Source organism: Corvus kubaryi, unplaced genomic scaffold (genome assembly GCF_017639235.1).
Source record: "Corvus kubaryi isolate FWS band 111438036 unplaced genomic scaffold, C.kubaryi_AGA036_p1.0 76, whole genome shotgun sequence".
NCBI lineage: Eukaryota > Metazoa > Chordata > Aves > Passeriformes > Corvidae > Corvus > Corvus kubaryi.
In genome coordinates, this window is record NW_024582063.1 from 9098334 (window position 1) to 9125937 (window position 27604).

The 27604-nt window shown below is 43.7% G+C and overlaps 2 protein-coding genes across 4 annotated transcripts; one reads left to right on the top strand and one right to left on the bottom strand.

The window, feature by feature from the left end:
• Positions 1 to 710: 710 nt before the first annotated feature.
• Positions 711 to 5351, bottom strand: NENF (neudesin neurotrophic factor). Its single transcript, XM_042051627.1, has 4 exons — positions 5146 to 5351; positions 3985 to 4045; positions 2958 to 3061; positions 711 to 2394 (listed from the first exon to the last, which is right to left on the bottom strand). Exons 1-4 carry the CDS (start codon positions 5314 to 5316, stop codon positions 2218 to 2220), a joined length of 513 nt encoding a protein of 170 aa, XP_041907561.1. The 5' UTR covers positions 5317 to 5351; the 3' UTR covers positions 711 to 2217.
• Positions 5352 to 6922: 1571 nt separating this feature from the next.
• Positions 6923 to 26260, top strand: PACC1 (proton activated chloride channel 1). 3 transcript variants are annotated; one of them, XM_042051863.1, is made up of 8 exons: positions 6923 to 7150; positions 10783 to 10879; positions 12366 to 12575; positions 14596 to 14750; positions 15592 to 15734; positions 20901 to 21045; positions 24016 to 24120; positions 25565 to 26260. In XM_042051863.1, the coding sequence occupies exons 1-8, from the start codon at positions 7115 to 7117 to the stop codon at positions 25724 to 25726; spliced, it is 1053 nt and encodes a 350-aa protein (XP_041907797.1). In that variant the 5' UTR covers positions 6923 to 7114; the 3' UTR covers positions 25727 to 26260. The 3 variants fall into 3 exon arrangements, with proteins under 3 accessions (XP_041907797.1, XP_041907799.1, XP_041907798.1); XM_042051865.1 differs by having other exon boundaries at positions 7064 to 7150; positions 10720 to 10879; XM_042051864.1 differs by lacking the exon at positions 6923 to 7150 and adding an exon at positions 9924 to 10375.
• Positions 26261 to 27604: the final 1344 nt, after the last annotated feature.

A 27604-nucleotide genomic window follows, 5' to 3' on the forward strand; every position in this document is an offset into this window, starting at 1 on the left:
GTGATTAAACGTGAAACCTTCAGCTTCCAAATGGAAATAAAACCAAAAAGGAAATGTTTTGCATTCTAAAATGCACTTAGTTGTGATAACCTTGTCTTTAATAACAGAAAGGAAAGACTAAAGCATCTCCCTGACAGACACAGGTGAGAGCAGGTTGGATTTGCAAGGATCTTGCATTACAAGAGGGGGTTTAATATCACCATTTCCTGTTGCAACAGGAGCATTTCCTCACTGAAAAGAGCCTGAAATTTAGTACAAGTAGAAGCTGAGCTACCTGCTTTGACATCAGCAAAGGTGACTTCATAGGGAGAACAGGAAAAGCAGGGAGAGAACAGGAACACTGAGCCGCTCAGCAGTGATGAGCTGCAATCGAGCTATAAGGGGTTTCTTTTGAAATGCAGCTGGATATCGTGATCCCAGATGAAGCAAAGACTATTACAGTAATCACAGCAGCACAACGACTGAAGCTGCCCCATCAGGAAGCATGCAAGGAAAGGAGAAGAAGGGCAAAATCAACAGTAGGCACTGAAAAATTATTTCTGAAATGCTGGCAGACAATCAAACCACCATTACCACCAAACCCACATGAATTTCCAAAAAGACAACACGTATTATCAAGGAGCAAATTCCCAGCTGCTGTTGGTCTCTAATCAAAAGGTCAGCAGTAATAATAATAAATAATAACACAAAATAATTATCTGAAGCAACAGTCATTTCTTAGATGCTGATTTATTTTTTCTACCCAGAGCACCATCCAACAGCAGGGGGGGCCCATGGAGTTCCTCCTGCAAATGAAGTGGTCTAATGGTAAGACACAAAACAAATGTAGTATAAAACCTGTAACATTGTGAAAGAATGGGCAGATACATAGAAACAGCTTTTCTAGTTATTCAGCTGACAGGCAGCTGTCCCTGCAAACTAGAAGGTGGAGAACCATCTAATAAAATCTTCCATTCATAGAAAATTACCAAAATGCTTCAGAAATAGAACAACACCACAGAATCATATTTTTATTGTATCTGTATTATTAATACAGAATTGGGAATAGCTGCTTAGTTTTTCCCATATCAATCAAAATGGTGACAGTGACAGATAAATCCACATATGGCACAACTCACATTCTACTTAAGTTAGTGGAAGTCAGTGGTTAGCAGAATTTATACAGCTCAGGCCTTTAGAGTTCTCTTGTTGCTGAAATGCTGCAAATCCCCCATAAAGGGGATCTGCTTTCACCCTGCAGGATCTGCAGTTTTATATCAGATTAAGAGGAAGAGGAACATGGCACTGCATGCTTCATTAAAACAGCAGTGATGAAGCCAGAGTAAGAACAAAGAAAAACTAAGAGACATAAAAAATGACAGCTGAAATTGTTAATATAAAAATGCTAACAACATCCACAGGACACTAAACTGCTATAATAAACTTGTGCTGTAGGAGTATGTGGCAAACAGTGGGCTATGATTTACTCTTTTAGTCAGAGAAAGATTGGAGGAAGGTAGAAGGAAATCATCATAATATAATATAGACATCTTTGATAATTATTATTAAAAATTAAAGTGTCATTCATCCAAACATAATAGTCTTATTTTAAATGTCACAGTATTTCTCATGTGGAAAAAAAGATTTCTTTTTCTCGGTTTACAGCTGTAGGCTTTGCAGAAATACTCCACAGTAACTGCATTTGAGGAGACTGAGTGGCTTTATATTCAGTATTCTCAAACCTATCATATATTAAACCCCACAGTGCTTTTTAAAATGTAAGCCCCTATTGCACCTGTCTGTACTTGTGATACCTAAATTCACATGAAGCACAGAGAATTGATGTTAGCTTGTCCAAATAATTCATTTACACTTTTCCAAGGAGTGGGAAACAGCTTGGGATTTACAAAAAGACCAGTCCTATTTCAATTAGTAAAAACTTCCTTCTCTCTTCTAAGGAATGTAATTTTACATTATACACTTTTTTAAGAGAGAAATCCAGGCAGGAAGAACTTGCAGGTTAAATAATTCCCGTAATTCCCAGCAAACAGCCCAGGTGTATGACACTACTACAGCTCTGTTTGTTTCCACTATGCTACGTGTGTACACACACCCATTTTCTAAGCAGAAAACTGAGTCATGATAGCTAATTGTAGTAATGAACTCCACAACAGAGGGAATTTATTTAATATTCTGCTGTGCTTCTCCCCAGGCGTTCTCTAGGTACAAAAATGTTCCTCAAAACTCATCTTTAATGCTGAAATGTGGCTGATCTTCAGGTTTAAAGTCCAGATTGGGGCTGCCATCCTCATTCAGAATGCGCCGAGAAGTATAGCCAACAATTGGATATTTGGCTTTATAAACATTATTGAAGATGTCATCCAGGGACTTCAGTTCCTCCTCTGTGAGTCCTGTCTAAAGGAAATAGGAAATTGAAAGTCCTGTCTCAAAGAAATAAAAATAGAGATATTTACATGGGGGTTTTTTTAATGACTACTGTAAACCTTAGGGTCAGCTTTTGGGCTTACACTGCAGAGCATGATGAACAAAATTGATAGCATAGCCTGTAATTTTATTCTTTTCATTCAAATTCAGCCTTGACAAAACTTTAATGTGTGACAAAACAACCAACAGCCCACCACCAGAGCTAGCATCCACTGCCATGTCAGGATACACCAAACCAGTTGACAAAGAAAGGATTTACTGTCTTTGTGAGCATCTTTTTAAAGAGGAGGTGATTTCCCTTTTACATGCTTACAGAATTTGTATTGATTCCACAAATGCAAAACTTTCCTCTTGAAGGCTGTTAGCACCTTTCATGAGCAGTATTTTATGTATCTAAAGAGTACTAATGGATTTTGATTTCAAATACGTGAATAGACTTATATAAATACAAGCAATTTAAAATCATCACTCATCATCTTGCATAATAATAAAAACTTGCAAAATGGAATGAAACTGATGGCTCATTTTCTTACTGTGTCATGTGTAAGATCTGCTGGATCCAGAGACATCTTTGCAACTCCTCTTGTTGAGTCTTTTCCAACCAAAGCATTGTATGGGGCTCCTTTTCCATAAAATTCTGTCAGATTAAAAAAAAAAAAAAAAAAAAATCCAGTGATGATCTGACAATGTCCAGGGTATGTTCAGCCCCTACCCTTCATCAGCCTGTTACATGTCAGTGAACTGAAAGCAGCAACTCAAGTCTTAAGATTCTTCTTTCCAGAACTGACTTTGGATTTCCTACTTTTTGGAGTTATGCAGCTGTTGAACTTCCTACACTGCATTCTTAAAATTTACCTATTATTTAGGGAGTTGTGCTTTACATTCTCATGAGATGTTTGTAGACTTCAGAATTTGCAAGCCTTGTCTAATTTAGGATTTGAAGATCAGCCAACCCAACGTGTATGGTTGGCACAAGGTTAGCACAAACACAGCAACAAGCCATTAGCTTACTTATGATGAGGCAAGTGTCTAAGACCCTCATGGTCCCTTCAAACTTTTTATAGCAAATCTGGATTAAGTTGCAGGAGTTCAAATGAAAACATTTGTAGTTCTTAGGGAAGGCAAAAACAGCAAGGGGAGTGAACACGGGCACAAAAGGAACAGATGCAGCTGCAGCAGTGTTGATCCTGTACAGAGCCATTTGGGTACATCCATGTTAGCTTTGATCTGCTCAGTTCATGTACCCAGGGCAATAAAATGTGGTAGCAGCAGCTTCCATGTGGCCTGACCCCAAATCTGGCAAGGACTCAGGGGTCTGGGCAGGTTTCTTCTGTGTTTCCCATGCTTCTGTCAGCAGTGCCCAAGCTACCTGCAGAGTGCTGGCTTGTCTGTCAACATGTCGTAGACAAAACCTTGGTGGGGGTTCTTTAAAAGAGGAAAAAGTGTATTCCTTTTGTTGCAATTGAACTGCAGGCTTCCAGTACACTGGGAATATTTAAAAACAAATGACTGAATAATAATATGAAAGCAAAGTAGACAACAGAGGAGAAGCACACTAACCTTTTCCAGAGGTGACATCAAACACTACTCCCTTCACTGCCAGGTAGATGGGCTGTCCTTCCTGGAGAGAAAGCCATCAATTCATCCTCAGCACTCAAGCACAGGCAAAAAGCAGCTAGTTTTAGCTGTGAAATCCACAAGCTTGCAGGACACAAATTCTCTGTTGTATGTTTACTCTCATTATACCACCACACACATTCCCTCTCTCGACATTTCTTGCTGTGCTTTAAACTGCCCCCAACATTCTTTGAGGATTCATCCATAAGCAATGAGAGAATCTTTTTAATCTAAACAGCACAACCATAGAAGACATGTCCCTTTTGCAAGTCACCTCTTGTCTGCACACTAGTCTGCTTGAAAATTGTCAACTGCATCTTTCTATCCCTAATGCAGATGGATATTGCCCAAAATAAAAGGGTGTGTGGCCAACAGCATTATTTGATTAAGAAAAAAAGATAAATACATAAACACACGTAAATCTGATCAGCTGACATCTGCTTTACTTAATAAGCCAGTGCTTCTGCTTTGTGTTTTATACATAAGATGTAATTTTAGTCAGACATTGGTTAGTCTCTTTAGACTATCTAGAGAAGACCCCGAAAAAGTCAGCCAGCAAGTGTTTCAAAAGAGAAGCAGATATGTATCAATACAGGACTTTATCATTTTGAATCTGAAGTTCTGCTGAGACTTGAATCACAGGAAGCTGAACACTGAGTTAAAATTGTCTTGTTACTTTGATAATCGTGGGGTTTTTTTTAAAAAAAGGGTCTAAGTACATGGTTTAATGAATTATTTTGGCTCCAGCTCATGGTAATCTGAAATTCCCTGGCAGGAGCACCTTGCCAAACAAGCAGCGAGCAAAACGGGCACATGGCACCCAATTGTCTAATCGTGTGTGCAGCATCAAACGCGGCAGCTGCCAGCCGGACCCAGGAGCACACGGGCGCCTCCAAACTTCTCACGCTGCCCAAAAAGCAAGTGATGCCCAGAACGACATGGCGGGAGGGATCGAGGAGCAGCACAGCAGCAGAGCACGAGAAACCCGAGCCTCACGGCGGTTCCAGGGCACCGAGCGCTGGGGAAGGAGGCAGCGCTGGGGCTGTGGGGGCCGCCCCGCCGGGCCCGGCCCGGCCTCGGCGCGGAGCAGCGGCCCGGCCCTACCTGGTGCCCGTCGTATCTGGCCAGCTCGGGCTCGGTGAAGAGCCGTACGGGGGCCTCGGCCGGCCGCCTGAAGCGCAGCTCCGGCTCGGCGGTGGCGGCCGGCAGCCGCAGGAGCAGCAGGAAGGGCAGGAAGGGCAGCGGGAGAGGGCCCCGGGCCGCAGCGCCCGCCATGCCGCGGAGCGCGCACCGCCCCCGGCGGCGGCCCGGGAAGGGAGCGGGGTGGGGCTGGAGTTAAAGGAACGCTGTGGAGAGCGCGGTGCTGCTCCCGGGAACAGCCGCGACCGCCTGCGCAGCGCTGAGGGCATGGGGGCGTTTAGCCGGGGGAAAAGGAGGCTCGGGGGGAGCTTATCGCGCTCCACGGCTGCCTGGAGGGAGGCTGGAGGGAAGTGGGGTCGGTCTCTTCTCACGGGTAACAATCGATGGGACAAGAGGAAACAGCCCCAAGTTGTGCCAGGGAGGTTTAGATTGGATATTATGGAAAACTTTCTTCACAGAAAGGGTTGTCAAGCCCTGGAACAGGCTGCCCCGGGCAGCGGTGGAGTCACCATCGCTGGAGATATTTAGAAGAAAAATGGATGTGGCACCTAAGGACTTGGTTTAGTGATGGACTTGGCGGCACCATAACAGATATCTAATAATAAAAGATTTCTCAATTTTCCTCCTTCTTCCCCTCTTGAGGTTTCTCTGCTAGCTGTTTTCAATGTTTATTCACAAAATCAGCGCACACCGTGCGGGTTTCATGTTAATGACTTAAAAAACCCAGACATTTTTAGCCTAACAATGGAGAGAATAATTAGGAAATTTTCAGAGGACATGTTTTCCCCATGCTATAAATACAGCACGGGGGAACATTCGGGACTGGCAGAAGAATAAACTTGATGTTTATCATTCTATATAGAATCAAGAAAATTAGAAACCTTTTATGGTTCAGATCTATATATCACATCCCTTGCTGCAGTGGTGACAAGTGAGGATCTGAAGGATTTAAAGCCTGGATGTTTGATTCTGTGGCCTCCAGTCCTTCTGACTACTGTGCTGTAATTCAAATGTATAATAGGATTGTTATTGTCGAGGACTTCAAACCTTGGTTATTAACTTACTAGGTGTGGGCCTTAGTCAGAGGGAAATTATCTACTCAGCAGGGACTCCCTTACAGTGTTTCATCTCAATGCAAAAAAAAGTTGCACATGCTTTTTCTTGATGATGAAACATTAACTATTACTTCCATGCTGGGGAAGAAAAAAAAAATAGCTGTGTAGGTATTGTGGCCGGGTGGCTCGTGAATCAGCTCTTTCGTGGTTTTGACTTTTTATTTTCCTGCAGTGCCCCATTGCTGCGGGCACAGCATGGATGGGTCATCCCAGGGGTCCTACAGGAGTTCTGTCTGATGGTGTCGGTGTTCTGCTAACAGCCTTGAGCAAAAGAAAATAATAATAAAAATGAAAAAAAATCAAAAGGGTAATGCTGTGCAGCTTGGGGGGAGCTGGCAGAATTATCATAAACTGCTTTTCCAGTCTGGCTCATGCTCATGTTAGCAGAGTTGTGAAGCGCGCGGTGTAGAAAAGATTCCTCTCCACGCCAGGACACAGCACACCTCTTGGGGGGGAGAAATGTTCCTACAACCCTCCCAAAAAGCCCCTTACACGTGTGCCGAGCAGCCGGCGTTGTGCTGCGGGACCGCAGCGCCGCGCCCGGACTACGCCTCCCGGCAGCCCCGGCAAGGGGCGGGCACCGCCGGGGGACGGGAAGCGGCCGGGGCGGGCGGCTCGGGGGTCCCGGCGGCGCCTGCGTGGCCCTACCCGGGCGGGGCGGCTCGGTCCGGCCCGGCTCGGCTCGGATCGGTCCGGCCCGGCTCGGCTCAGCTCGGTCCGGCCCGGCTCAGCTCGGCCGGCTCGGCCCGTGGCTGCCCCGCCCCGTACGGTGCCGGCGGGCGCTGCCCGGCCCCCGCGGCGCCGCTCCCGCCGATGCTATGCCAAAGCCAGAGGTGTCCGCATCCTACCAGGAGGTACGGGGGGCCGGGGGGGCCGCGGGGCAGCTCGCCGGGCGCCGGTGGCCGTCCCGGGGCTCGCCGCTCGGCGAGCGGGGGCAGCCGGCGCTGTCGCGGAGAGCTCGGCTCGGCGCTGGGTGCCTGGGGCGGCAGGCGGCACCTGCACCGAAACCACCGCAGGTTCGGGTGCGCGCAGCTCCGCGTCCTACCTTTGAACGTGGTTGAAATAGTGGGCAGCGGTTGTTTTAGGTGTGTGAGGTGGGTACAGCTGGACTGTGTGACCGGGGTTTGGTAACAAGGGGATGGTCTGTCGGGTGTGAGAAGCGATTTGGGTACTAGAAGTCCCGCATCCGAAACTGAAGAACGCTTTATCACACTGCCAAAAGCCTGAGGCAGCGCCTGGTTTGCATATCAATGTACAGGCTCAGCAACCCGACTTCCTTGCTCGTTCCTATCTCTCCTAGTAGGCATACAGGCTATTTGTGCCAAGTTCAGCAGCGGTAGAGAGTTACTGCAGAGCACTTTTGTTTGCATTTTGCAGGCAAAAGGAATGTAGATATTTTCCTTCCCCTGCATGTGACGGGTAGTTCGAGGCTCAGTTTTAATACATTCTAATTTAGTGTAGTACTGTCTGTTTAGTTTCAGCTTCTGGTTTTCTTGCCAGGCTTGGAGGCATTGGAAGGTGATGAATCAGCAGATCAGCTAAAGGCCTGTATGAACAAGTTCTCCTTTTATTTAAGGGGTTTTTATCCAGTAGCAGGGTTTTAGCCCAGGACTATCAAGATGGAATTTACTTACGTGCTTGTACATAGAGGAGGTACTTGAGAGAGTTAATGAAGCTGCACTGATGCCTGAAGTGTGGACTGGACTATGCATGTTATGTTTCCACCTTGAGTATCAGCCACCACTGACACTGCTCCATATGTTTAGGTTTATCTCAAACTGTGGCACGAGTCAAGATAGGGTGTGTGTGTAAGTGCAGTACCTGTGTGCTCATCCCTTCTCTGGCACCTGCCGCAGTCTTTGTTGCTTCTGTCCCTAGCAGGACTGCACAAATATCTGGAGTTGCCTTTTCTGAGCTTCTGTTTCAGTGCTTTTCCATGTGCAGGACTGAAAAAGAACTGCTGGGACATGGGCAGGCTCCTGCAGTTGTTTCTCCCTCAGCTGTATGTGCTGAACCCAGAGGAATCCTGAGTGAATGTCTGTTTCATGCCCTTCCTGCCCTTGACATCCTCTCCTGTTTCTGCATCTTGTTGCAAGCTTAACCACCCTGCAATCCGTGTTCCTTCTGATTGGCACCACGCTTCACTCCTTTATCAAAAATACCACGTAGAAAGAGCTGGCATGTGAGGGTGAATCTGGTTGGCATGCTCCAGGTTCACTGTTGGCAGAATCCCTAAATCTAAGAGGAGCGACAAGTGTGAACTGGAATCAGCTGTCCTGGCTTCCCCATCACCAGGAGACTGTAGCTCAGTGTGTGTGTGAGGTGTTGGGTCTGTAGGTCTGTGCTGCCCTGCCTTGCAGAGTCAGGATGCTGTGTGCTGCTCAGAGCGCAGTGCCTGAGCCATGCACAGCGCTGGCATCTTGGTGACCTCAGTTCAGGTGTTCAGGATCTGCAGTAAAATATAGTTATTTTTAGGGAGCAGGTGTTACACATCAGCTCAACCTCCTCACTGCACCTGAAGCAATGTTAGTAGTCCTGCTCTTGCTTGGCTGTCCTTCTCTGGCTTTATGTGTGTAAAGCTTATGAAACATTGTGAACAGAGATAAGAAAACATAGTTGCATATTGTTTGGGGTTTTGTGGTTTGTTTCTAAGGAGTGCTGAAAGGTTGTGCTTTCTGAGCTTTTCACAGAATCATTTAGTTTGGGAGTTACTTCTAAGATCATCTTTCTTCTGCTTGTTGGAAAGAATTGCTATAGGTCCTCTTGGAAGGATAAGAAATGTTGCATGTTCTGTTCTTTTTTGAACTTGTGTTGGGATCTCCTTGCCATCGGGAATAGAATTCACTTACCCTCCCAATAACCTCGGTCAATGAGGTGCCTGTACCTGGGGAATCAGAGAGGTGTGGGATTCGGCTGAGGAACTTTGTAACTTGCATTACATTTGTTGGGTCAGCTCTGGTATCACCATTTTGCACAAGTATAATTGGAACTGTCTTCTTAGCTGATTTAGTGAAGTACAAGAGGTTCCATGAGTACTTTTCTTGGGTCAGAATAGCTTATTTTGGGTCAGGTAAACAAACAGAACCAGCATGTTTCTACAAAAAGGAGCAGAGTGTTAATTTTCCCTTATTTGATGGTGGTAATTGAAAAAGGTATCATCAGTTGGACCCTGGTAAGAGTCTTGCAAGTGAGCTGAGTTTTTAGCCTGGAAGTTACCTGTTCACTTCTTGCCTTATGCTAAGGGAAATCATGCTTTATTTATGTACTAAGCATTTAACAACAACCAGGTAGCTGCTTTCATCTTGCTTTGCATGGTGGAAATGAGCACAGAAATACAGCAGGAGGTGATGGAGACTTTACGTCAGACTTTGAAGATGTGAAGTGAGCAGACTCTTTCCTAATAGGTGCTAATGATGATCTGGCAATAGTATAATGGTGATTTCAGAACTGAATTAAAGTTGGGTGAAATAAAAGCACTTCCTTGTGGATACATGCACGTTGCTGATGAGTAAGTTAGGAGTGTGATGTTTAATAGCATTCAGTGCAGCTGCTGCGTTAACTGTGCCCCCATTTTCCTTGAAACAGGAGCAAAGCTAATGTGATGTGCTGCAAGCTCATGCCCTGCTTTGCATTGTTGTAACCTCTGTGTCAGTTCCCACCACGAAAGAAGACTTGGAAAACATACAGGAGATACTTTATATTTATAATGTTTAGAAACTGTAGTGCTTCATGACCTCATGTGATGTGTATCGGATGTGACAAGCTTCTGACTCTGATGGAAGTGGCCTGGCAGTTGGAGCCCGGAGTTCTGAATAGCAAAACAAGAAAACATCTGGTCTCTGTTGGTGTTTCAGAAACACTGGAAGACTAATTACCTGCATAGCCGCTAATATATAATAATCTGCACAGTGAGATCAAATAAGGACCAGAAATACAGAGATGCTTGACTGTTGTCTCATGATGACCCACCCACCTATGTGGCTGAGACTGTATTCCAGTGGCTTGCTCGAACACCTGTCAAAATGCATCTCGTGCTTTTTGCACCTCTTTATTAAGAAGTGCTAATGCTCTGTTTGCTGGTATGTGCTGTGGTTTCTTTATGCCTAAAAATATATTCTTCAGTGACAGAACCAAGTTCCTGCTTATTTCAGAGAACATTGTCCTAATTGGGGGTTTAAAGTGTGTTGGAGCTGCCAGGGAAATAATTACTTTGATCTTGAATGGAAAGGTGATGTTATTGTTGAAGCAGCAGGGTAGAAGTAGGTTAAATTTGCAGCATGCAAGTCACTTAATTTTTGTCTCTAAGTCTACAGAAATGTGGCTTTTGTCTTGTGAACAAGTGGAACAGATGTTGGGTGCTCTTGGACTGGGGGCATGGTTTTGTGTGTTTGGTTAGTTGGAGCCTCTTTTATTTGTACCATAGAAATTCCAACAATTGCAAGTTGAGAGCATGTTTGGAAATTGAACCACTGTTTTAACTACACAGCTGAGTGAAGATGTGGAGCGAGTATCTGAAAACCCAACAGAGGAGAGAGAAGGAGAGATGGAAGTTCATGAAGATTCCAGCTCTGTTATTTTACCAGGTGAGAACTATTGACCCAGAAATTACTGATTTTTAGGGCCTGTTAGCTGCTGCTCTGTGTGGCTTTGGTTGTTTTGGTTTTCTTATTTTATTGCACTTCTGAAAGCAAACAAAACACTAAATTACAAACACTCAATTACTTATTTTATGTGAGTCCGTACTGAGGGAAAGCCACGGAGGTTTTCCAAGGACTAATAGGAGAATATTTCTTTGTCACGAACTGTGCTCAATCAAAACAGGTTCAGCACATCTGGCTCTGAGAGAGCTTAGTATGTCATCTTCCTTTATGTTGAGTATTACCTGAGTGGCAGTGGGTTGCAGGCAGAGTCTCTGTGAGATTTACATGAGCAAGATGCAGTATTGAATAGACAAGCTTTTAAACAGACTCTTTGTTAAACTGCTTTTGGAGAGCATGGAGCAGTGTTAAATGGGCTTATTGCAGCCCAGGTGTAGGCACTGAGGTTAGCCAGCCTGAAAGGAGTATGGCCTAAGCACCTTGCAGCTGTTCAAGACATTTGTTTCAGCAGTGCAGTTTTATGCATATTAATGTCTTGGCTGCCATCTCCTGGCATGTAACTTGCCCATGGACCTTTGTGAGTGGTTATGTGTGCAATTAGGTTTACTAGAAGGTTCATGTTCACTGTAGGGAGGAACAAACACCAAACTGTGCTATTAGAGTTGGAGAGCAGCGTGTGGCATGGCCTGAGAGGGCCTGACTCATTCAGTGACACCACACAGAACAGTCAGCAGGAAGCATGGCTGCTTATTTCCTTTCTTATGTTGAGTTTTAGTGCTCCTTTTGTGTATTCAGCTGTATATTGCTCATGACCAAGATGTGATGCGTAACTCAAGAGTACAGGAACCTTTATCCTTGAAAGTATTGCCCAGAGAATAAGGTTTGAAGGAAAGGAGACTCTGGGAGAATTGGGTCAGTCTTTTTCTAGCTGTAATTGGAAAAATCCTTCTATGAAAGCCTTTAACATGCACAAGGAGTTATGAACTAGAGTGAAGTCACTTTAGTGACTTCTGCCATGGTGGAGATGCACTGCAGAGAGCTGGACATGAGCATTAGAATATTAAATCACTCCTCTGATGCCTGTGCTGAGTGTGTGAAAGAATCGCTTCAGACTGGAAATGGAGGGAAAGGAGTTGTTTTTTCCAGAAGCAAAGAACTGACTATCAACAGACTTTCTTGTGAACTTTAAACTTTGTTTCTGAGTTGTCCTTGAAAACAAACCTCACTTCCTGCCTGCAGTGACCTTAAGCAGAGTACCAAATTCCAGCATGTGAAAAGTCTTAGGATGATTACATCTCACACTTGAGAAGGAAGCATCTGCCTGACTGATGATAAAAACCAGAATTAGGTGTTTTTTTAAATCAAGCTGAGTTTGAGGCTTACTTTCCCCTCACATGATTGATCTTTAAAGGAAAATTCAGCACCAATATCTGTATTTTAAAGTCCCAATCCATATTCTGTTTGGTTCCAGATGGTGAACTGGGTACCACTACCCCTTCTTTGCGTTTCAGCAAGACCTGCCTAAAGAATGTTTTTTCAGTAATTCTCCTGTTTATTTATCTGCTGCTCATGGCTGTAGCTGTGTTCCTTGTCTACCAAACCATCAGTGACTTCAGAGAGAAGCTCAAGCACCCAGTGATGTCTGTCACTTACAAGGAAGTGTCCTTGTATGATGCACCTGGTAAGAGCAATAACAAGCAAAATCAGTTAAGTTCTCATTCATGTTTTCCCTGGATTGTTTGAAATTTTTGGTGGTCATTCTCCAGGGCCCAGAGTGCATATGTTACTTTAATTTCCTCTCCTTCTAATCTAAAGTTGTGTTGACTTTGCACAGAAATGTTAACATTGTAGAGGAGATTTTTGGGAGCTTTCATGCCAATAACATGAATGGCAGAAGCTGTGGAGAATTATGCAACATTTGATAGACAAGAAGTGTTTTCAGACTCTAGAACGAGTCCTCTTTTAGGGGAGAAAGATAATTCCTTTTGGAAATATTCCCCAAACTGTATCATTCAAACAGGGTAACACATAGGATGTGTATCAGAAGCTCAGTGCTGCACTGGGCAGTGAGATGCCGTTCACACTAAAGAAGGTGAATTTCTCAAACCAACCACAAAATAACCACAATGCCACTTCCTACTTCCATCCTGCCTTGTTTACAACATGGTATTACATCAGTAGGCAATGAAAATGTGATGTGACTGCAGGGAACAATGTTGGCATAAAAATGCAGCGTGACAGCAGAAACTGTTGCAGTTTGCAGGAGGAATGGCTCCACAGGAACATTTTTGAATAGTGAGTTCTGTTGTTATTATTCTTTTTAATTGTCCAGTAGCTGTTCATAAGTAGAGCCATGGTAGCAAGTGCAGCTCAGTCAGCCATCAGTCAGTTTCCAGTTTAACAAGAATACTTCTTCTTTGAAGTGTTACCACATTTTCCAAATACCCACCTCAGTAATTGTGGCTGAAAGGTGAGTGTTTTGAGCTGTTGCCATATTACTGTAGTTGTTTTTCTCTATGGCTAGTTAGGCCCAGCTCTGGAAGTAGTGCCTTGGGTTTGGACCATATGAATCTGACTGTAAGAGCAAGCAAACTCAAGCTTTTCCCCTTATTTGTTTTTTTTTTTCTCCATGTGAGCTTTTCATACAGCAACAGGAAGAAAATAAGCAGATTTTAAATAAGCAAAGCAGCATACATATTAATCTGAAAGTATTGTTGGAGATCCCTGCAGATCAGAGAACTAAATTAATGTAGTCCTTCAGTTTATTGCTCTGTTAAAATGATGAGAGGGCAAGTTGTAAGCATGGAGCTCTGAAGAAAGGCTGATATATGCTGAGTGCTTTGACATCTCACATTTTGGTGGACAGGTCCTCTCAGTTGTGTGAGTTAATTATATCTAATCAATCACACTCTTTTTAAAAATAAGTTGGACAAGATTATCTTCCAGCAAGCTTGTTTCAGTAATAAATATGGCATAGCTGGTGTAAAAGGATTTTGGGATCTGGTTCTTGTATTTTGCTAGCCTTCCAAAGCTGAGGTGGCTGAGGTTGTTTGAATGACATATCTGAGTTTCCATCCAGGTGGACTAGTAGCCTGCCTACCCAGTGATGTAAATAATAAGGGATGGCAGCAGTGAGTGTGTGTTTGATGGCTTTGATTTCTTGCATGATGTCACATTCAGTTAAGAGAAGATGCTGTATTCTGAGGAGCATCTTTTTGCTTCTATTAGCTCAGCCAGTGACCTTTGATCTGTCTTGTATGGTATGTACATTATTTCCAATTAACATTTGATGTGTTGAATGCTACTATCTGAAAACTAAGGCACTGCATGTCCCATTTGATGCCCCCTAACTTATTTTACAGATTCACCTGGGGTGAGAGGGACTGATGGATTAGCTGCTGGCTTGTGAGAAGACTAGGGAGACTAGCTTCTAGGGACCTTGAATTGTTGTAACAGAATGTGAACCGTGATTTTTTTCCAATGCATCGTGGGGGTTCTGTCCTGATGCTTTTGTCTGTTTTTGCTTTTGATGCTGGTGCTTTTGTCCTGCTCCAGAAAAATGTAGAACTGCATGGTTTAATTTGATTGTTTTGTGGGATCTTAAGGATAGCTCAGTATCCTGTGGGATTAAATTCCAGAATGAAAATCTGTGTACTCAGGAAGGAAATCAGTGCTCTGCAATGTTTTTTCTCCCCAACCAGGTATTGCCTTTTACCCAGGCAAGGCTCGGCTGCTTAGCTGCAAACATCATTACTACGATCACATTCCACCTCTGATAAATCCAGGTCAGCCAGGAGATATTGAATGCACCACTCAGAGGATCAACTACACAGATCCTTTTACTAATCAAACTATGGTAATAACAATATAATGGTACAAAGCTTATTCAGTATGGGTTTTCTGCTCATGATCTTATTGGAAAGTAAAAGTATGTACTGTGCTGTAAAGAAATCCATGCTTCTGGTTTGGTTTTTTATAAGCCATCTGTCATTTTGTTTTCAGAAATGTAAAAGACCCCAGTCAGCGTGCGTGTGTGTTATGGAAGATCAGCTGTCCTGTGGGTGTGTTCAGCACAGAAACCTTAATGGGATAAAATAAGGCATTTTTCACAGTGAAATTCTCACTTCATTCTTCTCCTAAATGAACTGGGAAGCATTTTCCTCGATACTGTAAATCTAGTTTTGATTGAAAGCAGTATCAGTACCCATTAAAGAAGGATAGCTAATCTCTTTTTGTATGTTTGCTGGGAATTCATACATGAATTCCTGCTAGGAATTACATACCATGTTTGTCACACTTGGAAGAATCCCAAATGGCACCAGGTATTTCATTACACTGAAATGCTGTGAGCCAGCAAGGTGGGTACATTGAGTGATAGAGTGTCTTAAATTACCCTTAGAAGTGCAGGGAAGCTTGCTTCTGTATAAGCAAATGCCCAAAACCCACAAAGGACCATATTTAATGCTTAAATATTAATATTTAAACACTGAATCTTGATGTAAAGACCTCCTTTTTAAACTAAAAGGAGGGACTTAATTGGCATTCTTGTTAGGTATTTTAATAGATGTGTACTTAGTAGCACATCTATTAAAATCAGTGTGTATTAGATTTCTGTAGAGTATTAGTGCCAGATGGCAAATTAATGAACAGGAAATGAGGATTCCTTTGCTCCTCTCACCATCTCTGTTTGCTTACAGAAGTATGCTTTGGTTGTTCAAGGCCCTCGCGATGTGAAGAAGAGGGAACTGGTGTTTTTGCAGTTCCATTTAAATGAAACAGACCAAGATTTTAGTGCCATTGACTACCTGCTGTTTTCTTCTTTCCAAGAGTTTGTCAGCAGGTATGTAAAGGGGGGATGAGCCTGTGACTGCACTGAACTTGCTGTCACAATAATTGTGAAAGTAGGGCTTTTTCAGTGAAAATTAGAGAGGCTTTTATGTTGTTTTTAATATTTGGACTATGTTGGTGCTCTTTCATGTCTTTGTTTACTAATCTGACCTTTAAAAATGTACTGAGGGCTTTTTCCAGTGACAAAAACTGTTCTTCAGCTGGGCTTAAACCATTTGTTGCTGCACTTTCTAAAAGTTTGGAGTTTGTGCTGGCTTCCTGCTGTCTGCTGCTATGGGTGATCAGGAAGTGTGCTGTCCTGGGTAGTGTGTCAGGAAGTGCACCAAGAACATTAATATTCCTGTACCATTTGGGGGTTTTTAAAGCAATTACTGTAAAGGTCAGATCCCCAGGTTGATTTATTGTGATTTCATTGAATGATTAACTCTGTTTCTTTGTATTACTGGCTTTATGTAAAATTCTACAGAATGATATAAATTTATATATGGAGTTTTCAAAATTGCTTCATATTGGTTTGACATTGGTACCATTGGAGTATCTAATCTACCTTCTTCTAATTTTAACAAGAATGGAATTAATCCTGTCTTGAACTTTCAAGAAAGACCCGCTCTTTTTCCCACCTTTTGAGAATGAATTTTGCACTTAATTGTTTAATTTTTACTGTAATTTAAATTCAGGTTCTGTTCTTCCCTCTGTGATCCAGATTAAAAGTTAGGCAAGAAATATTAGTCACAGTGAAGCCTGATAGAAAGCCTTAATTTGGTAATAGATGCTCAGTGAAAAAGGGACAGGGGATAAAGGACATATGCAAAACAAAATTAGGGGAGGGAGGGAAGAGAACAGATTTTATTGTAGCAAGGCCTTCTCAGGGGCTTGGACATGGTCAGACTGGTGCTTTTCAAATGGATCAAAGACTGGAAGTGTTCAGACATGATACCTCTGGGTGGCCAAAGACCAGTTAGCTGGATTTGCCTTTCACAAAGCATTTCTAAGAGATCCTAAGTCTTTAACTACTCTCTGTAATTGTGCTAAAACACCTCATAAAATGTTAATGCTCCGGATATTTTAGGCATTGATATTTTAGGGTGAGAAAATACCAGTTAAGAGTGGTGGTGTAGAAGGTGCTGCTTGCTCCTTACATGTTGTTTTTTTCTGGTTTTATGTCTTGTGCTCTGGTTAGAAATGCTTGCAGTGGGACCAATTGCAGCAAGGTGCTCAGCCCTTTCTATATTGCCAGACACAAGCCCTGTCTGAGACCACCCCTGGTGCTGCACCTGGCTTGGGGCAGGATGAACCAGCTACCAAGCCACAGCTCAGTCTGTGCATCCTCAGGCCTTGGAAGCCTCATGGGAAATGGGGATGTTTGTTTGGGGATGCGTCCTTTGTGCTTGCTTGGGGCAGGTAGTAGGGGAATGGGAGTTAAAATTAGTTTTGAACTAACCCAGGTGAGTGGTAAAATTGGGAAGGGAATGAAGGATTTAGTGGTAAATGATCTGCATGTCTAGGTGGAATACAGGAAAAGAACCAGCTGTGGGCAAGAGGCCAGTGGTGTCTCTTCTACAGCATCCTCCAAAGCTTGGTACAAATGACATGGCTTGTCTTGCTCAGTGCTGTGTTTGCTGTCCTGGCATCCTGGGGCATGAACTCGGGCTCAGGGCAGGTTGGGAGTTTACATTTCTCCTGACTATGAAAAGTGCATGTGAAACTGCACTGTGTATGTGGAGAGAACTCGTTCTGTCCAGCTTCCAGCAGAAGAGAAAATAGAAACAATTTCTTGTTCATCAGCAGATGGTAAATTTAGCTGATGGGAAGTCTGGATTAAGAGATCTGTAGAAACTGTTGTGTGTCCTTCCATACAGCCTCTAACAAATTCAGTTACTGGCCTCTGTTAACTGCTTTTCCTGACAAAGTGTCTCACTGGTTATGAGAGCCCAGAACAACACTGTGCCCAGCAGTTCATGTACAGTGTCATCAGAGGTGCCACAAGCAATACAAAAATGGCATCTAGAGACTTGTACATTTAAGAGATTTTTTGTGGTGTAGTAAGTGCTGAGGACTTGAGCAAAGTCCACTCGTTTCTGTCAAGGGCTTTATTCTCTGCAGCTCTTCTGTTAAAATTGGATCAGGCTCCATGAAACTGGCACTGCTCACTGGCTTTGTTCTGCTCTCCACAGAACACTGCTGCACTGTGTGGTGTTGTTGGCCTCTGAGCTGGAGGGAGATGCTGCTGGCTTCTTTTCTTTTTCTTTTTCTTTTCCTTTTTTTTTTTTAAGGCAGTGGCAGCTGCTATCTGTGCCATATTAATTGGAGGGAGGGAGGGAAATAATGAAACCCTTGCAAATTACCCAAAAAGTGTGGCTAAAAATACAAGTTCCGATCCTGAACTGTCATTAGGATAATACATGGGGTTTAGAAGAAAATCCTCTGAATATACTCCTGGCAAAACAGTTGTTAGTGTAGCATGTCCCATAACTTATGGTCCTGTGGAATGAAGGATACCAGTGTGAACAGATCAGAGATGATTTAAGGGTCTAAACAGAGCTCCATGTTCATATCTCTGATCTGGATTGCTGCATGCAGAGAAATACAGCATAAAAGGACTTTTGGTACCACACCAGCCTTTATTAGATGTCATGGCTGTTTGACAGTTTGCTGCTCTGGGGAGATGCAAAAGCAATAAACACAAATTAGGTTTGAGCCACCCGTGGGTTTGGCTCTTGCTGTTGCATTGGAATCTGCTGGTGGGATGTCCTAAAACTGCCTCTGGCTCACATGGGGCAGTCCATAGAGACTGGTGTTAGAAGGATCCTCTGCAGCACTACAGCCCAGTCCAGAAATAGGTCAGTGACTCCCACAGATGAAAAAAAAAAGAGAAAGAAAAAAGGAAGGAAAAAAAACCAAACAGCAACAAAAAAAAGAGGTGCAGCCTGTGTGGGTTGTCTGTCTTTGGTGTGAAGAGGGAATTAAAAGAAACTGCCTGGAGAACTGTTTTTTGGCTTAAAATCCCTTGCCTGTCTTGTGTTCACTTGCTTGTGTGTGGTTTTAAAGCTTTGTTATTTGCCCTCTGCTATAATTTGTGCAAAGCTTCTGCCTCTCCGCTCTGCTCCTCCTGTCCGCCCCCCTTTTTTCCCCTCATTTTATGGCAGTGGTCTGGATTATGGGCACATGCAAGGAGATGCCTTCTCAGATCACTTCTCCACAGCTTCTCCTAAGATATTATTAATCCTTCTTTTTCAAGCCTACAATTACTGTCGAAGGCAGAGCATACTGCTGCTGTCTGCTGCCATGGGAGTTGTGGCTGTAACACTCAGCTCTGCGTCGTAACTTCCTGCCTCATTTTTCCATGTTGGCTTGGAAAGCTTTTCTGGGATGCCGTATTTAGCCAGACATTAGGCATATGACTGGCTGGCAAAGTGCTAATTATGTATGTTCCTCTTGAGTGGCAAAGCACTCCAGAGCTCCTCCATGCTGTGCCCTCAGCTGCTGCTCTGCCCACATCCCAAGGGGGGAAGCAGTGGTTGGATTAGGTGTTCCCATGTCACTGGTTTGTTCTGGTGAGGAGCAGGCTTTGTCCTTAGGCTCTGCCCACATCTTTCCTAGGGGAGGCAGAGAGGTGCCATCCTGTTGGGGTTACTAAACAAGCACCTGATGTGACAAATAAAGATATTGCTAACTTCCCAAAACACCCTTGGAACGGCATGTGTCTTGATGGGTAGCAAAGCATGTTAGTTTTTCTTCCCAGAAACCCTTCTCTTTTCTGTGCATGTGCCCAGTGGAATTCTGTGTTTGGGCCCATTGCCTGAAGCCCTGATTTGAGCAATGGCTTTGCTGGGTTTTGCCCTCCCATGGACACGTGTGTATTCATCTGTTAAGTCTGAGCAGGTGGTGTACAGAGTAGCCATCAATGTGATGATATTTGTATCAGTGCAGTCCTTTTGGTCCTTGTAGATAAAGGCATCTTGATTTGCAGGAAGAAAAGGAGCCCTGAGTTTAAAAACTAAGGAGAAAAGACAGGAAAAGTACAAATCCAGTCAGTGCTGGAGAATTCTTCCTGATTGGCCTGTTCTGGGACAAGAACTTGCTTCTTCACCTCTGCTTTTCATATCTACTTCTTTTCATCTTTCTCCTGGAAGACCAAAACACGTTAATCTCCTAAAAGACCCAGTCATGCACACCCTCTGCCATAAAAGCAAAGAATCCTCTTTCCCTTCTCCTAGGTGGATAGATTTAGTCTGGATCAAAACCCTCTCCCTTCTTCTAAGGACCAACATACCCTGGCATATCTCTACAACCTGAAATCTGTCTTTAGTAAAAATAGACTTTAATGATTCATGACTTACCACAGTGGGCTTATTTCAGAGGGATGACATGGAAGTGGCTGAAATCACAGTACTGAGGCTCTCCAAGGAAATAGCATGGTTAATTCACTATGTCCTGTGCAGCTGGTAGAGAAGAGGTGGAGACCAGATATGCCTTAAAGCTCCCTCTTTACTGCTTGCAGCATGAGGGATGTTGGAAGCCTTAAAATGGCTTACAGTCACAGTATTAAAAGACAAAACCCAAACCAAAACACACAAAGCAATCCTGCTGTTCTGAGGGCTGCAAATAGCTGTGATTGCATATTGGGAAAACAGTTATTGCAGGTGGGAGCCTTACACCAAAGCTACAGTCTTTCCAAAATAATAGGAATATCCCAAATGTAAATTTCGAAGCATTTTAAGCATGTCTGCATTGCAACTGGTTTATTTGGCAACCAGAAATGAGGAGAAGCACCCTGTCCTTCCTCTAGGCTCTTCCTTCTGTCTCTTGCTTCGTAACATGGTGATGAGTTGTTTCCAGAGGTCCTGGCTCTGCTCCTTTCTGTCCCAGAGGTGACAGATGAGCAGAGCTGAACTCCCCTGTGAGGCAGGACAATCCCTACAGGCAGGCAGAACTCCGGGGTCGTAGGGCACCAGGTAAGTCCTCTGCAGCTAAGGATGCACGAATGAAGTGCTGCCATTAATGAAAACATCACTACACCCAATGGTTTAGATACATTGAATTTAGCAGGTGGAGAATAAAAGGAATTGTGAAAGTAGTTTGAAGTGCCTGTAGGTCTGACATTCTCCTGCCTACAGTGCTCAGTTTGGTCAATAAAGTGACGGTCTTTTCCTTTTAGTCCAGAAAAAGCAAAATTCATGAAGGACTGTGAAAGTTCATACTCCAGCTGGAAGTTTTCTGGAGGCTTCCGGACTTGGGTCAAGATGTCCTTGGTCAAAACAAAAGAAGAAGATGGTAGTGAGACTGTTGAATTCAAACAAGAGGTAAAAAGAAAAAAAAGTTCTCATAATGTTTTGGGAGTTTGGTTTTTGTTTCATTGCATCCATTACACCACTTGGCACTGAGCAGTTTTGGCTCTAGTTACTCCCATTGTTTCTCAACAAGGAGGGATTCTGTAAAAGTGTGAATGTCTTGATGTACTCAGCTGTTGGTGTGGCCTAGTGACCCAGCTCAGGAAAACTTCTGCTGACAGGGAGGCCAGAAATCCAGGCCTCAAATGGGTTATGACACCTGAGGTGAGGGTCCAAAGAGATGAACATAGAAATATTAGCACAGCTACCTACAGTTCAAGGTGGAGAACAATTGCCAAGGGAATTGTCTAAATAACAGCTACTGTTGGAAAGAGGTATTGTTTAGATTGCCAGTGATGTTAGGATAAAGAGGTAAATGTAAGTCTTGTATCCTTTGTAGCATTCTCATGTCTGCTTTTTGTTTAAGTTTGGAATTTTTAGCTGCTGAGTGTCCTTAGAAACATGGAGTAACTTCACTTCTTGCATCATTTACAACTAGAAAATATGCAGGTGGAAGATGAAAACTTATCTAGAGAGGAAATGAGCCTGACTTTCATTCCTGTTCTGTTCACATTAATGCACAGGAAAATAATTGTGTTTTGAGTTTGTTTTTCTTCCAGTGTTGGTTGGAAAGGAAGTGTCTCATCAGTGGTGAAAAATGAGGATTTTAAGAGCTGTCCTTTCCAGAGGGTGTCTCTTTCAGAGACTATACTTTCTCTTAGTCCACGGTACTCTTGGAAAGAGTGTTCTGGGGAGAGCAAAATGAAGCAGAATATCCAGTTCTATCTTTAGTTCTCACAGTTAGGTGTTACATGGCACAGCCTTAAGGGAAGAGCAGAGCTGTGACTGTGAGAGGGGTATCCTCCTGCTCCACTAGAGAAGGACAGGAGGCAAATCCCAGAGTCACACGAGTCCCAAATTAATGCCTTGGTTTGGAGGAGAGGAAAGAATGCATCAGTCTGCTGCTGCCATGTAAGCACTGACAGTAGACAATTGTCTGTCTGTCCTTCATTACCTACAGCTCTGTATCACTTGCCATTTGGTGCTTACCAAGTATAGGATTTTTGAAAGTCCTCCTTTGTGTGCCCAAGTCTAACATGTCTCAAAGTGGAAACAAAAGGCTGGCTCAAATTCAGGAAAAAATGAGCTTTTTGTGACCATAAACATCTATTTAGTCCTGCAGTTATGGACTCTGATCATCAGAGTAAGTGAACACTGTTGCTGGTTTGGGTTTTCTGTTTGTTTTGTGGGTTGGTTTGTTTGTTTGTTTTTAATAAAACCTATGAGCCAGGAATGAGATCCCTGTTAATAATACAGCAGATACTGAAACAGCTCAGACATAAATTGCACTTGCTTTGTTTGACAGTACAACATGGGCTCAAATTGCACCAAGAAGTCCATTAGCCTTTCAAACCCAAACCTGGGAGCTGGCATACTGGAAAGATGGATACAAATACTAGGTCAAACAGAACAGTCTCTCACTCTGCTAATTAGCCCAGCAGTCATTCATTTGTATTTTCTTCCTTCCCCATTGCCTTCGTTTGCCCTTGTGTGCTGTTTGTTTTCTGGTGTGCAGTTTTCTTGGATGAGTGTGGTTGGGGTGCTGGTAGCCTGCAATAAGGAAATGAGCTGTACAAGTGTGGGGCAAGCCTGCAGCAAAGATGTTTGACCAGAAACCAGGGGGTGGGGAAGCTCCCATATGCTCTGAGTGGCCATAAACAGTGTTCTAGCTCCTGCTTCTGCTTGTTCACAGCCTAAAATCTGTTCAGGGCAGGGACTGGGGAGCAGACTGAGAGAAACCCTGAGGTATTTGTAAAGAAACTGCACCATGGTAGATGGGAGGCTTTTGTAGCAGTGGGAAGGCTTGTAAGGAGATGAAGAAAGTGGTCTGCTTAAAGACTTCCAAATCAGCCTTCCTCTGCCTGGGAAACTGGGCTCACAAAACATGGAAAAGGCATGTTCTTCCATTATACGTCTCATCTTCATGTCACAACACTGATATGAAGTCAAAGTGCTCCTGGATTCATTGCTTCCAGCACAGAATGAAACAACTGCAGGACGAGCAGCAGTACTCCCCTCTGCATGCACCAAGATGTAAACACTTCTCTGAGGGTTGAAGAAGGGAGAAGCCCTTCCACCACTGTGTTTTCCTGAGGTCCCTGTGTGGCTCTTGGGCAGTTTGTGTTGTCCCCTAGGAGCAGGGGTCAGTTCAAACTGTGTTGGTTAATGCCTGTGTACGAACCCTGTGTAGTTCCCCCCTGGGCTGGGGGCAGGTGGTACAACACAAATGTTTTCCTGGGGCCTGATATCTTAATATTTTCCTGGTTGTGGTTCTTGAGACTCTGGTTTCATGTGGCTGTAACACAGTCTGGTATCCTAACCCAGTTCCCTGTTGGAATTGTGTTACAGCTCTGCTGGGCAACATTAGTTTCAAGTGGTGACCTAGTTAATGGGCAGTACTGGGAAGTATGGGTTGGTTGTTAACACCTGGGCTTCTTTCCTTCCATGTTCATTTGGCACTTGTTGGAATCTTCTAGTTTATTCTACAGCTGATTTTTCAAAAAGAAGGAATCTTCTTTTTGACCACCATTGTGTGGTTCTCTGGCAAATAAAACTAATTTAACATTCATTCATGAGAACTTTCCAAAAGTTGTATTATTGCAAGTAAATGAATTTTGGAAATTAGTTTTCCCCCCTTGAAAGGAATGTAGAAATGGTATTGTACTGTGATACCGAGTGAGAAATAGGAAAATCATATGAACATGAGACAGAGGGAGGAAACTGCCTTTGCCATATTTTGGCAGCCCATTGTTTTAGGTAGAGAAAGTCTGAGGTGGAAGGTCCCTAAGCGGTCTGGTATTTTCACCTTCTTACAGGCCTTTCTGTTGCACAAAAGACTCATTGTACGGCTAAAGAAAGTAACCTGCACTTTTCTTTCCCCAGACCAGTGTGGTTAACTACATTGACCAGAGAACTAAACCAAGGAGTGACCAGCTGTTTTTTGTGGTGTTTGAATGGAAAGATCCTTTCATACAGACTGTTCAGGACGTGAGTAACCCGCTAGTCCCTTCTTGAACCACTGTCTGACTGTGCATGCTCATGGTTTGTGTGAGCATGCACTTGCCTCTGTTACCTCACTCCAAGCAGAAATGCAGAGGAAGGGTGAGGAGACTTCTGAAATTTCAGGCTAGGCTCTTCCTTATGTCCAATAATGCATTGTGTGTGGAGGTCAGGACCACCTGATGCTTTTCTTTGGGCTGGTGACACTCAGCATTCTGCTTGCAGCTAGAGGTACACGAAGCTAAGCAAAGCACCTGTCCCCTGTGTTCTAGCCAAGTGTAGCTTCAGGTCAGGGCTGAACTTCTTGCTTAAGTAAGTCTGCTTGGGTAATCTGATTTAATTACTTTTTAAAATTAATTTACAAGAAACCCAGGCTGAAATAAGAATAATAAAAATAGCCTTGTGCCATTATTAGAATAAAATGTGGTACTGTATTTACCCAACAACCAAGGTCCAGCAGCAGCAAAATCTACAGTGTTGCTGTTTTCTTGCCCAAAACCAGAGTGTGAATGCAGACTGTGTGGGGCAGGAGATGGTCCTGTGCACTCCTGCTGTCCCAGCAGGACCCAGGCACTCCTTGGCCTTTAGAGCCCAGTCCTATTCCCACACCTCTCACTCCTCTCTACCGGGGGGGTTCACTCCTTTGCCACCTCCCAGCTGCAAGCTGCCCTCGATCCAGTGGATTGGGGGTGCTCGTTTCCTCTTGCTGAAGGTCCATAATTCCCAAGCAGTGGCAGCTTTCAGCAAGATTAACAAATATGGGAAGCCTGTTCGAGACCACCTGGCTTAGGGGGATGACCCAGTGACACCGTGCTGGCCAGCCCAAAGTGTGTCCTGCTCCATTGCTGCCTAAGCCTAGCTCTTCCTGCTCCATCGGAAATCCTTGTGCCTAGAGGTGCAAGGAGAACTCCAAACTACAAATAAGCTTAACTATTCTTGAACCAAACATAGCAAAAAATACAAAATAGTGGGTGTAGCTCTGCAGCAGCAGTTGTTGCTGTCAGAAGCTGGTTTAACATTATGCTGCTGTCTTGGTAAAGCTTTCAGTAGTTGCTTCTCTGAGCTTTGTCATCTGGAAGATCTTCAATGTGACTGCTCCTTTTTGTAAATACTTAAATAATACAGTAAGATTAATCTGTAATTTTAACAATTTAACTGTACCTCCAAAGTTTTAAAACAATTCCTTATTCTGAAATACTCTAAAAGGAATTTAGCAGTCAGTACAAGGTGTGTTTTCTTCCTGATGGCAGGAGTCAGAAAACCATGGTGTGGGGAGAAGGCACTGCAGTCCACCTGTGCAGCATAAAGGAATATGCTGCAAAACACTTCAGTCTGGAAAATGGAGTTGTTTGGTGCTGAATAGGTATAATATATGTGGAATACAACATACATGGAATCAGATGAGGGGACTAATATTTGTCATCTCTTTCAGATTATCACAGCAAACCCCTGGAACATGATTGCTCTTCTTTGTGGTATCTTTCTGGCCCTGTTTAAGGCAGCAGACTTTGCTAAGTTAAGTGTTAAGTGGATGATCAAAATCCGAAGAAGGCATCTGAAGAGGACTCGTCAAGTAACAAACCACATAAACTGAGGCTAAGGCTGCCTTCTAACTGTTCATAGCAGGAGGGATAGAACATAACTGGAATAAACTGCAGTCAGCAGTTAAAGCTGCAAACCAGGTATGTTTTCTTCCAGAGAGATGCTGGCTGGAGGAACAGCCTAGCGAACGGCCTTGGAACTGCAGACGGAGCTAACTCTAGGACAGGTCTAACAAACTCATGCTTTTCTAGTCCCAGTTTAACAAGTTTACCTCAGTGTATGGGGGAACCACAGGGAAAAAAGGGAACTCACTAATGTTCAGAAAGTCATCACTGTAGTAAATGGTGAAAAAGTGGGCAGTGTTTGAATGTTTCTCTAACAGACCCTTTAGTTTCTGCATCAGCTGTGAGCTGCACGTAGCACAGTCACTGCCTTGATGGTGCTTAGTGGAAGGCAAAGTACTCTGAAAACATCCTGGCCTCTCTTCTCCAAAGTATGTTTTAAAACAAAATACACTGGAATTCTATTACGTGTCATTTTTGACTTAAAGTACAACAACTTTAATATTAAAAAATATTTCAAGTAAGCCATTGTGTGCCTTCTTTGAAACTACCTGCTCTCAGGTTCAGATGGAGCTTCACAGGAGGCAGTTCAGGGTGTTATGGCATGAGGATAAGGTGAAAACCAAAAAGATTTTCCTGATCAGTGCAGCTCAAAGAAAACTCAAGCAACAGGACAACCTGGGGGGCTGAGCTGGTGGTCGATTTCCAAGTCTGTCTCAGGCTGTTGCTTATCCCTCTTTCTGGCAGACTTTCCTAAGGAAGTGAAAAATAGTCTTTCATCAGCATGGGCATGGAACTGTGATTCTCTGTTCTGTGGGGAATGCCTGCTCACCAAGTGTGCGCTGGGGTGGTGGTGTCTTTTTCTTCCTTATAAGTCCTTTGTTAGTTGAGATGCCTGACTTGGACTTGTGGAGTCTACAGGGAGCAGGGCACCACTGCGTGTTTGCTCTGAAGGCTTTGCTGCAAGGATGCCAAGTCACAGTTTGCTTCTTCCTTCCTCTTCCAGCAGAGTACTCAGAGGAGTAAGTGTATCAAAAGTACCCCCTTACCTTTCTTCCTTGTTTTTGGCAACTGAGGCAGCTTTTGGGACAAAATTTATTACTTTCAGCTAATTTCCAGAGCAAATTAAGGCACATCATTGACCAGACACAGCCTTAAACAGGGGAACAACAACTCATTGTAGTAAAATAAGCAGAACAGCAGCACTGGCTGTTAGGAGGAAGGTGTTTAGTCAGGGGCCAAAGATGTTTGTATGGGAGACAAGTGGTGTCCAGTCCCCACCTTATCTTCAGTACCTCACACTGATGGCTCCTGAACAGCTCAGCCAAGAGCACAGCAAGGGACTGAGATTGAACTGGATGGGAGCAGCAAAGGCCAAACACTGCATGGGTGAAGCAGACAGAGCTACTCCATCCCTGGGCGATGGGGAACAGGACAGAAACCAGGCAGAGGCTGGGGGGGGATGGATAAAATCCCCACTTAACCCTTCCACAGCAAGAAAACCCCCACTGACTTTGCTACCTAACAGCCTATGCTATGACAAGTGACCTTTCTTAATGCCTCACTGCCAGAGAAACACCCAACTGTGCCTTGAACAAATGGTATTACAGCAGCTATTTCTAGGATTTTACAAAAAAAAAAAAGGATTTAAACAATTTGAACAGGTACTGATGGATTGATGGATCCTACTACATTTTTTCTTCCTTTTTTTTTTTTGCTAGTGAGGTCAGAGCAGGTAAGTTGGAAGGTAAGTTAGCTGCAGCTGTGGGGCGAGTAGAAAGCATCATTAAATGAAGGATAAACTCCTTTTTGCAGTATGTACTTTTTTTCCCCCCTCAATAAACTCCCCAGCAGTCCACTTCAGTCAC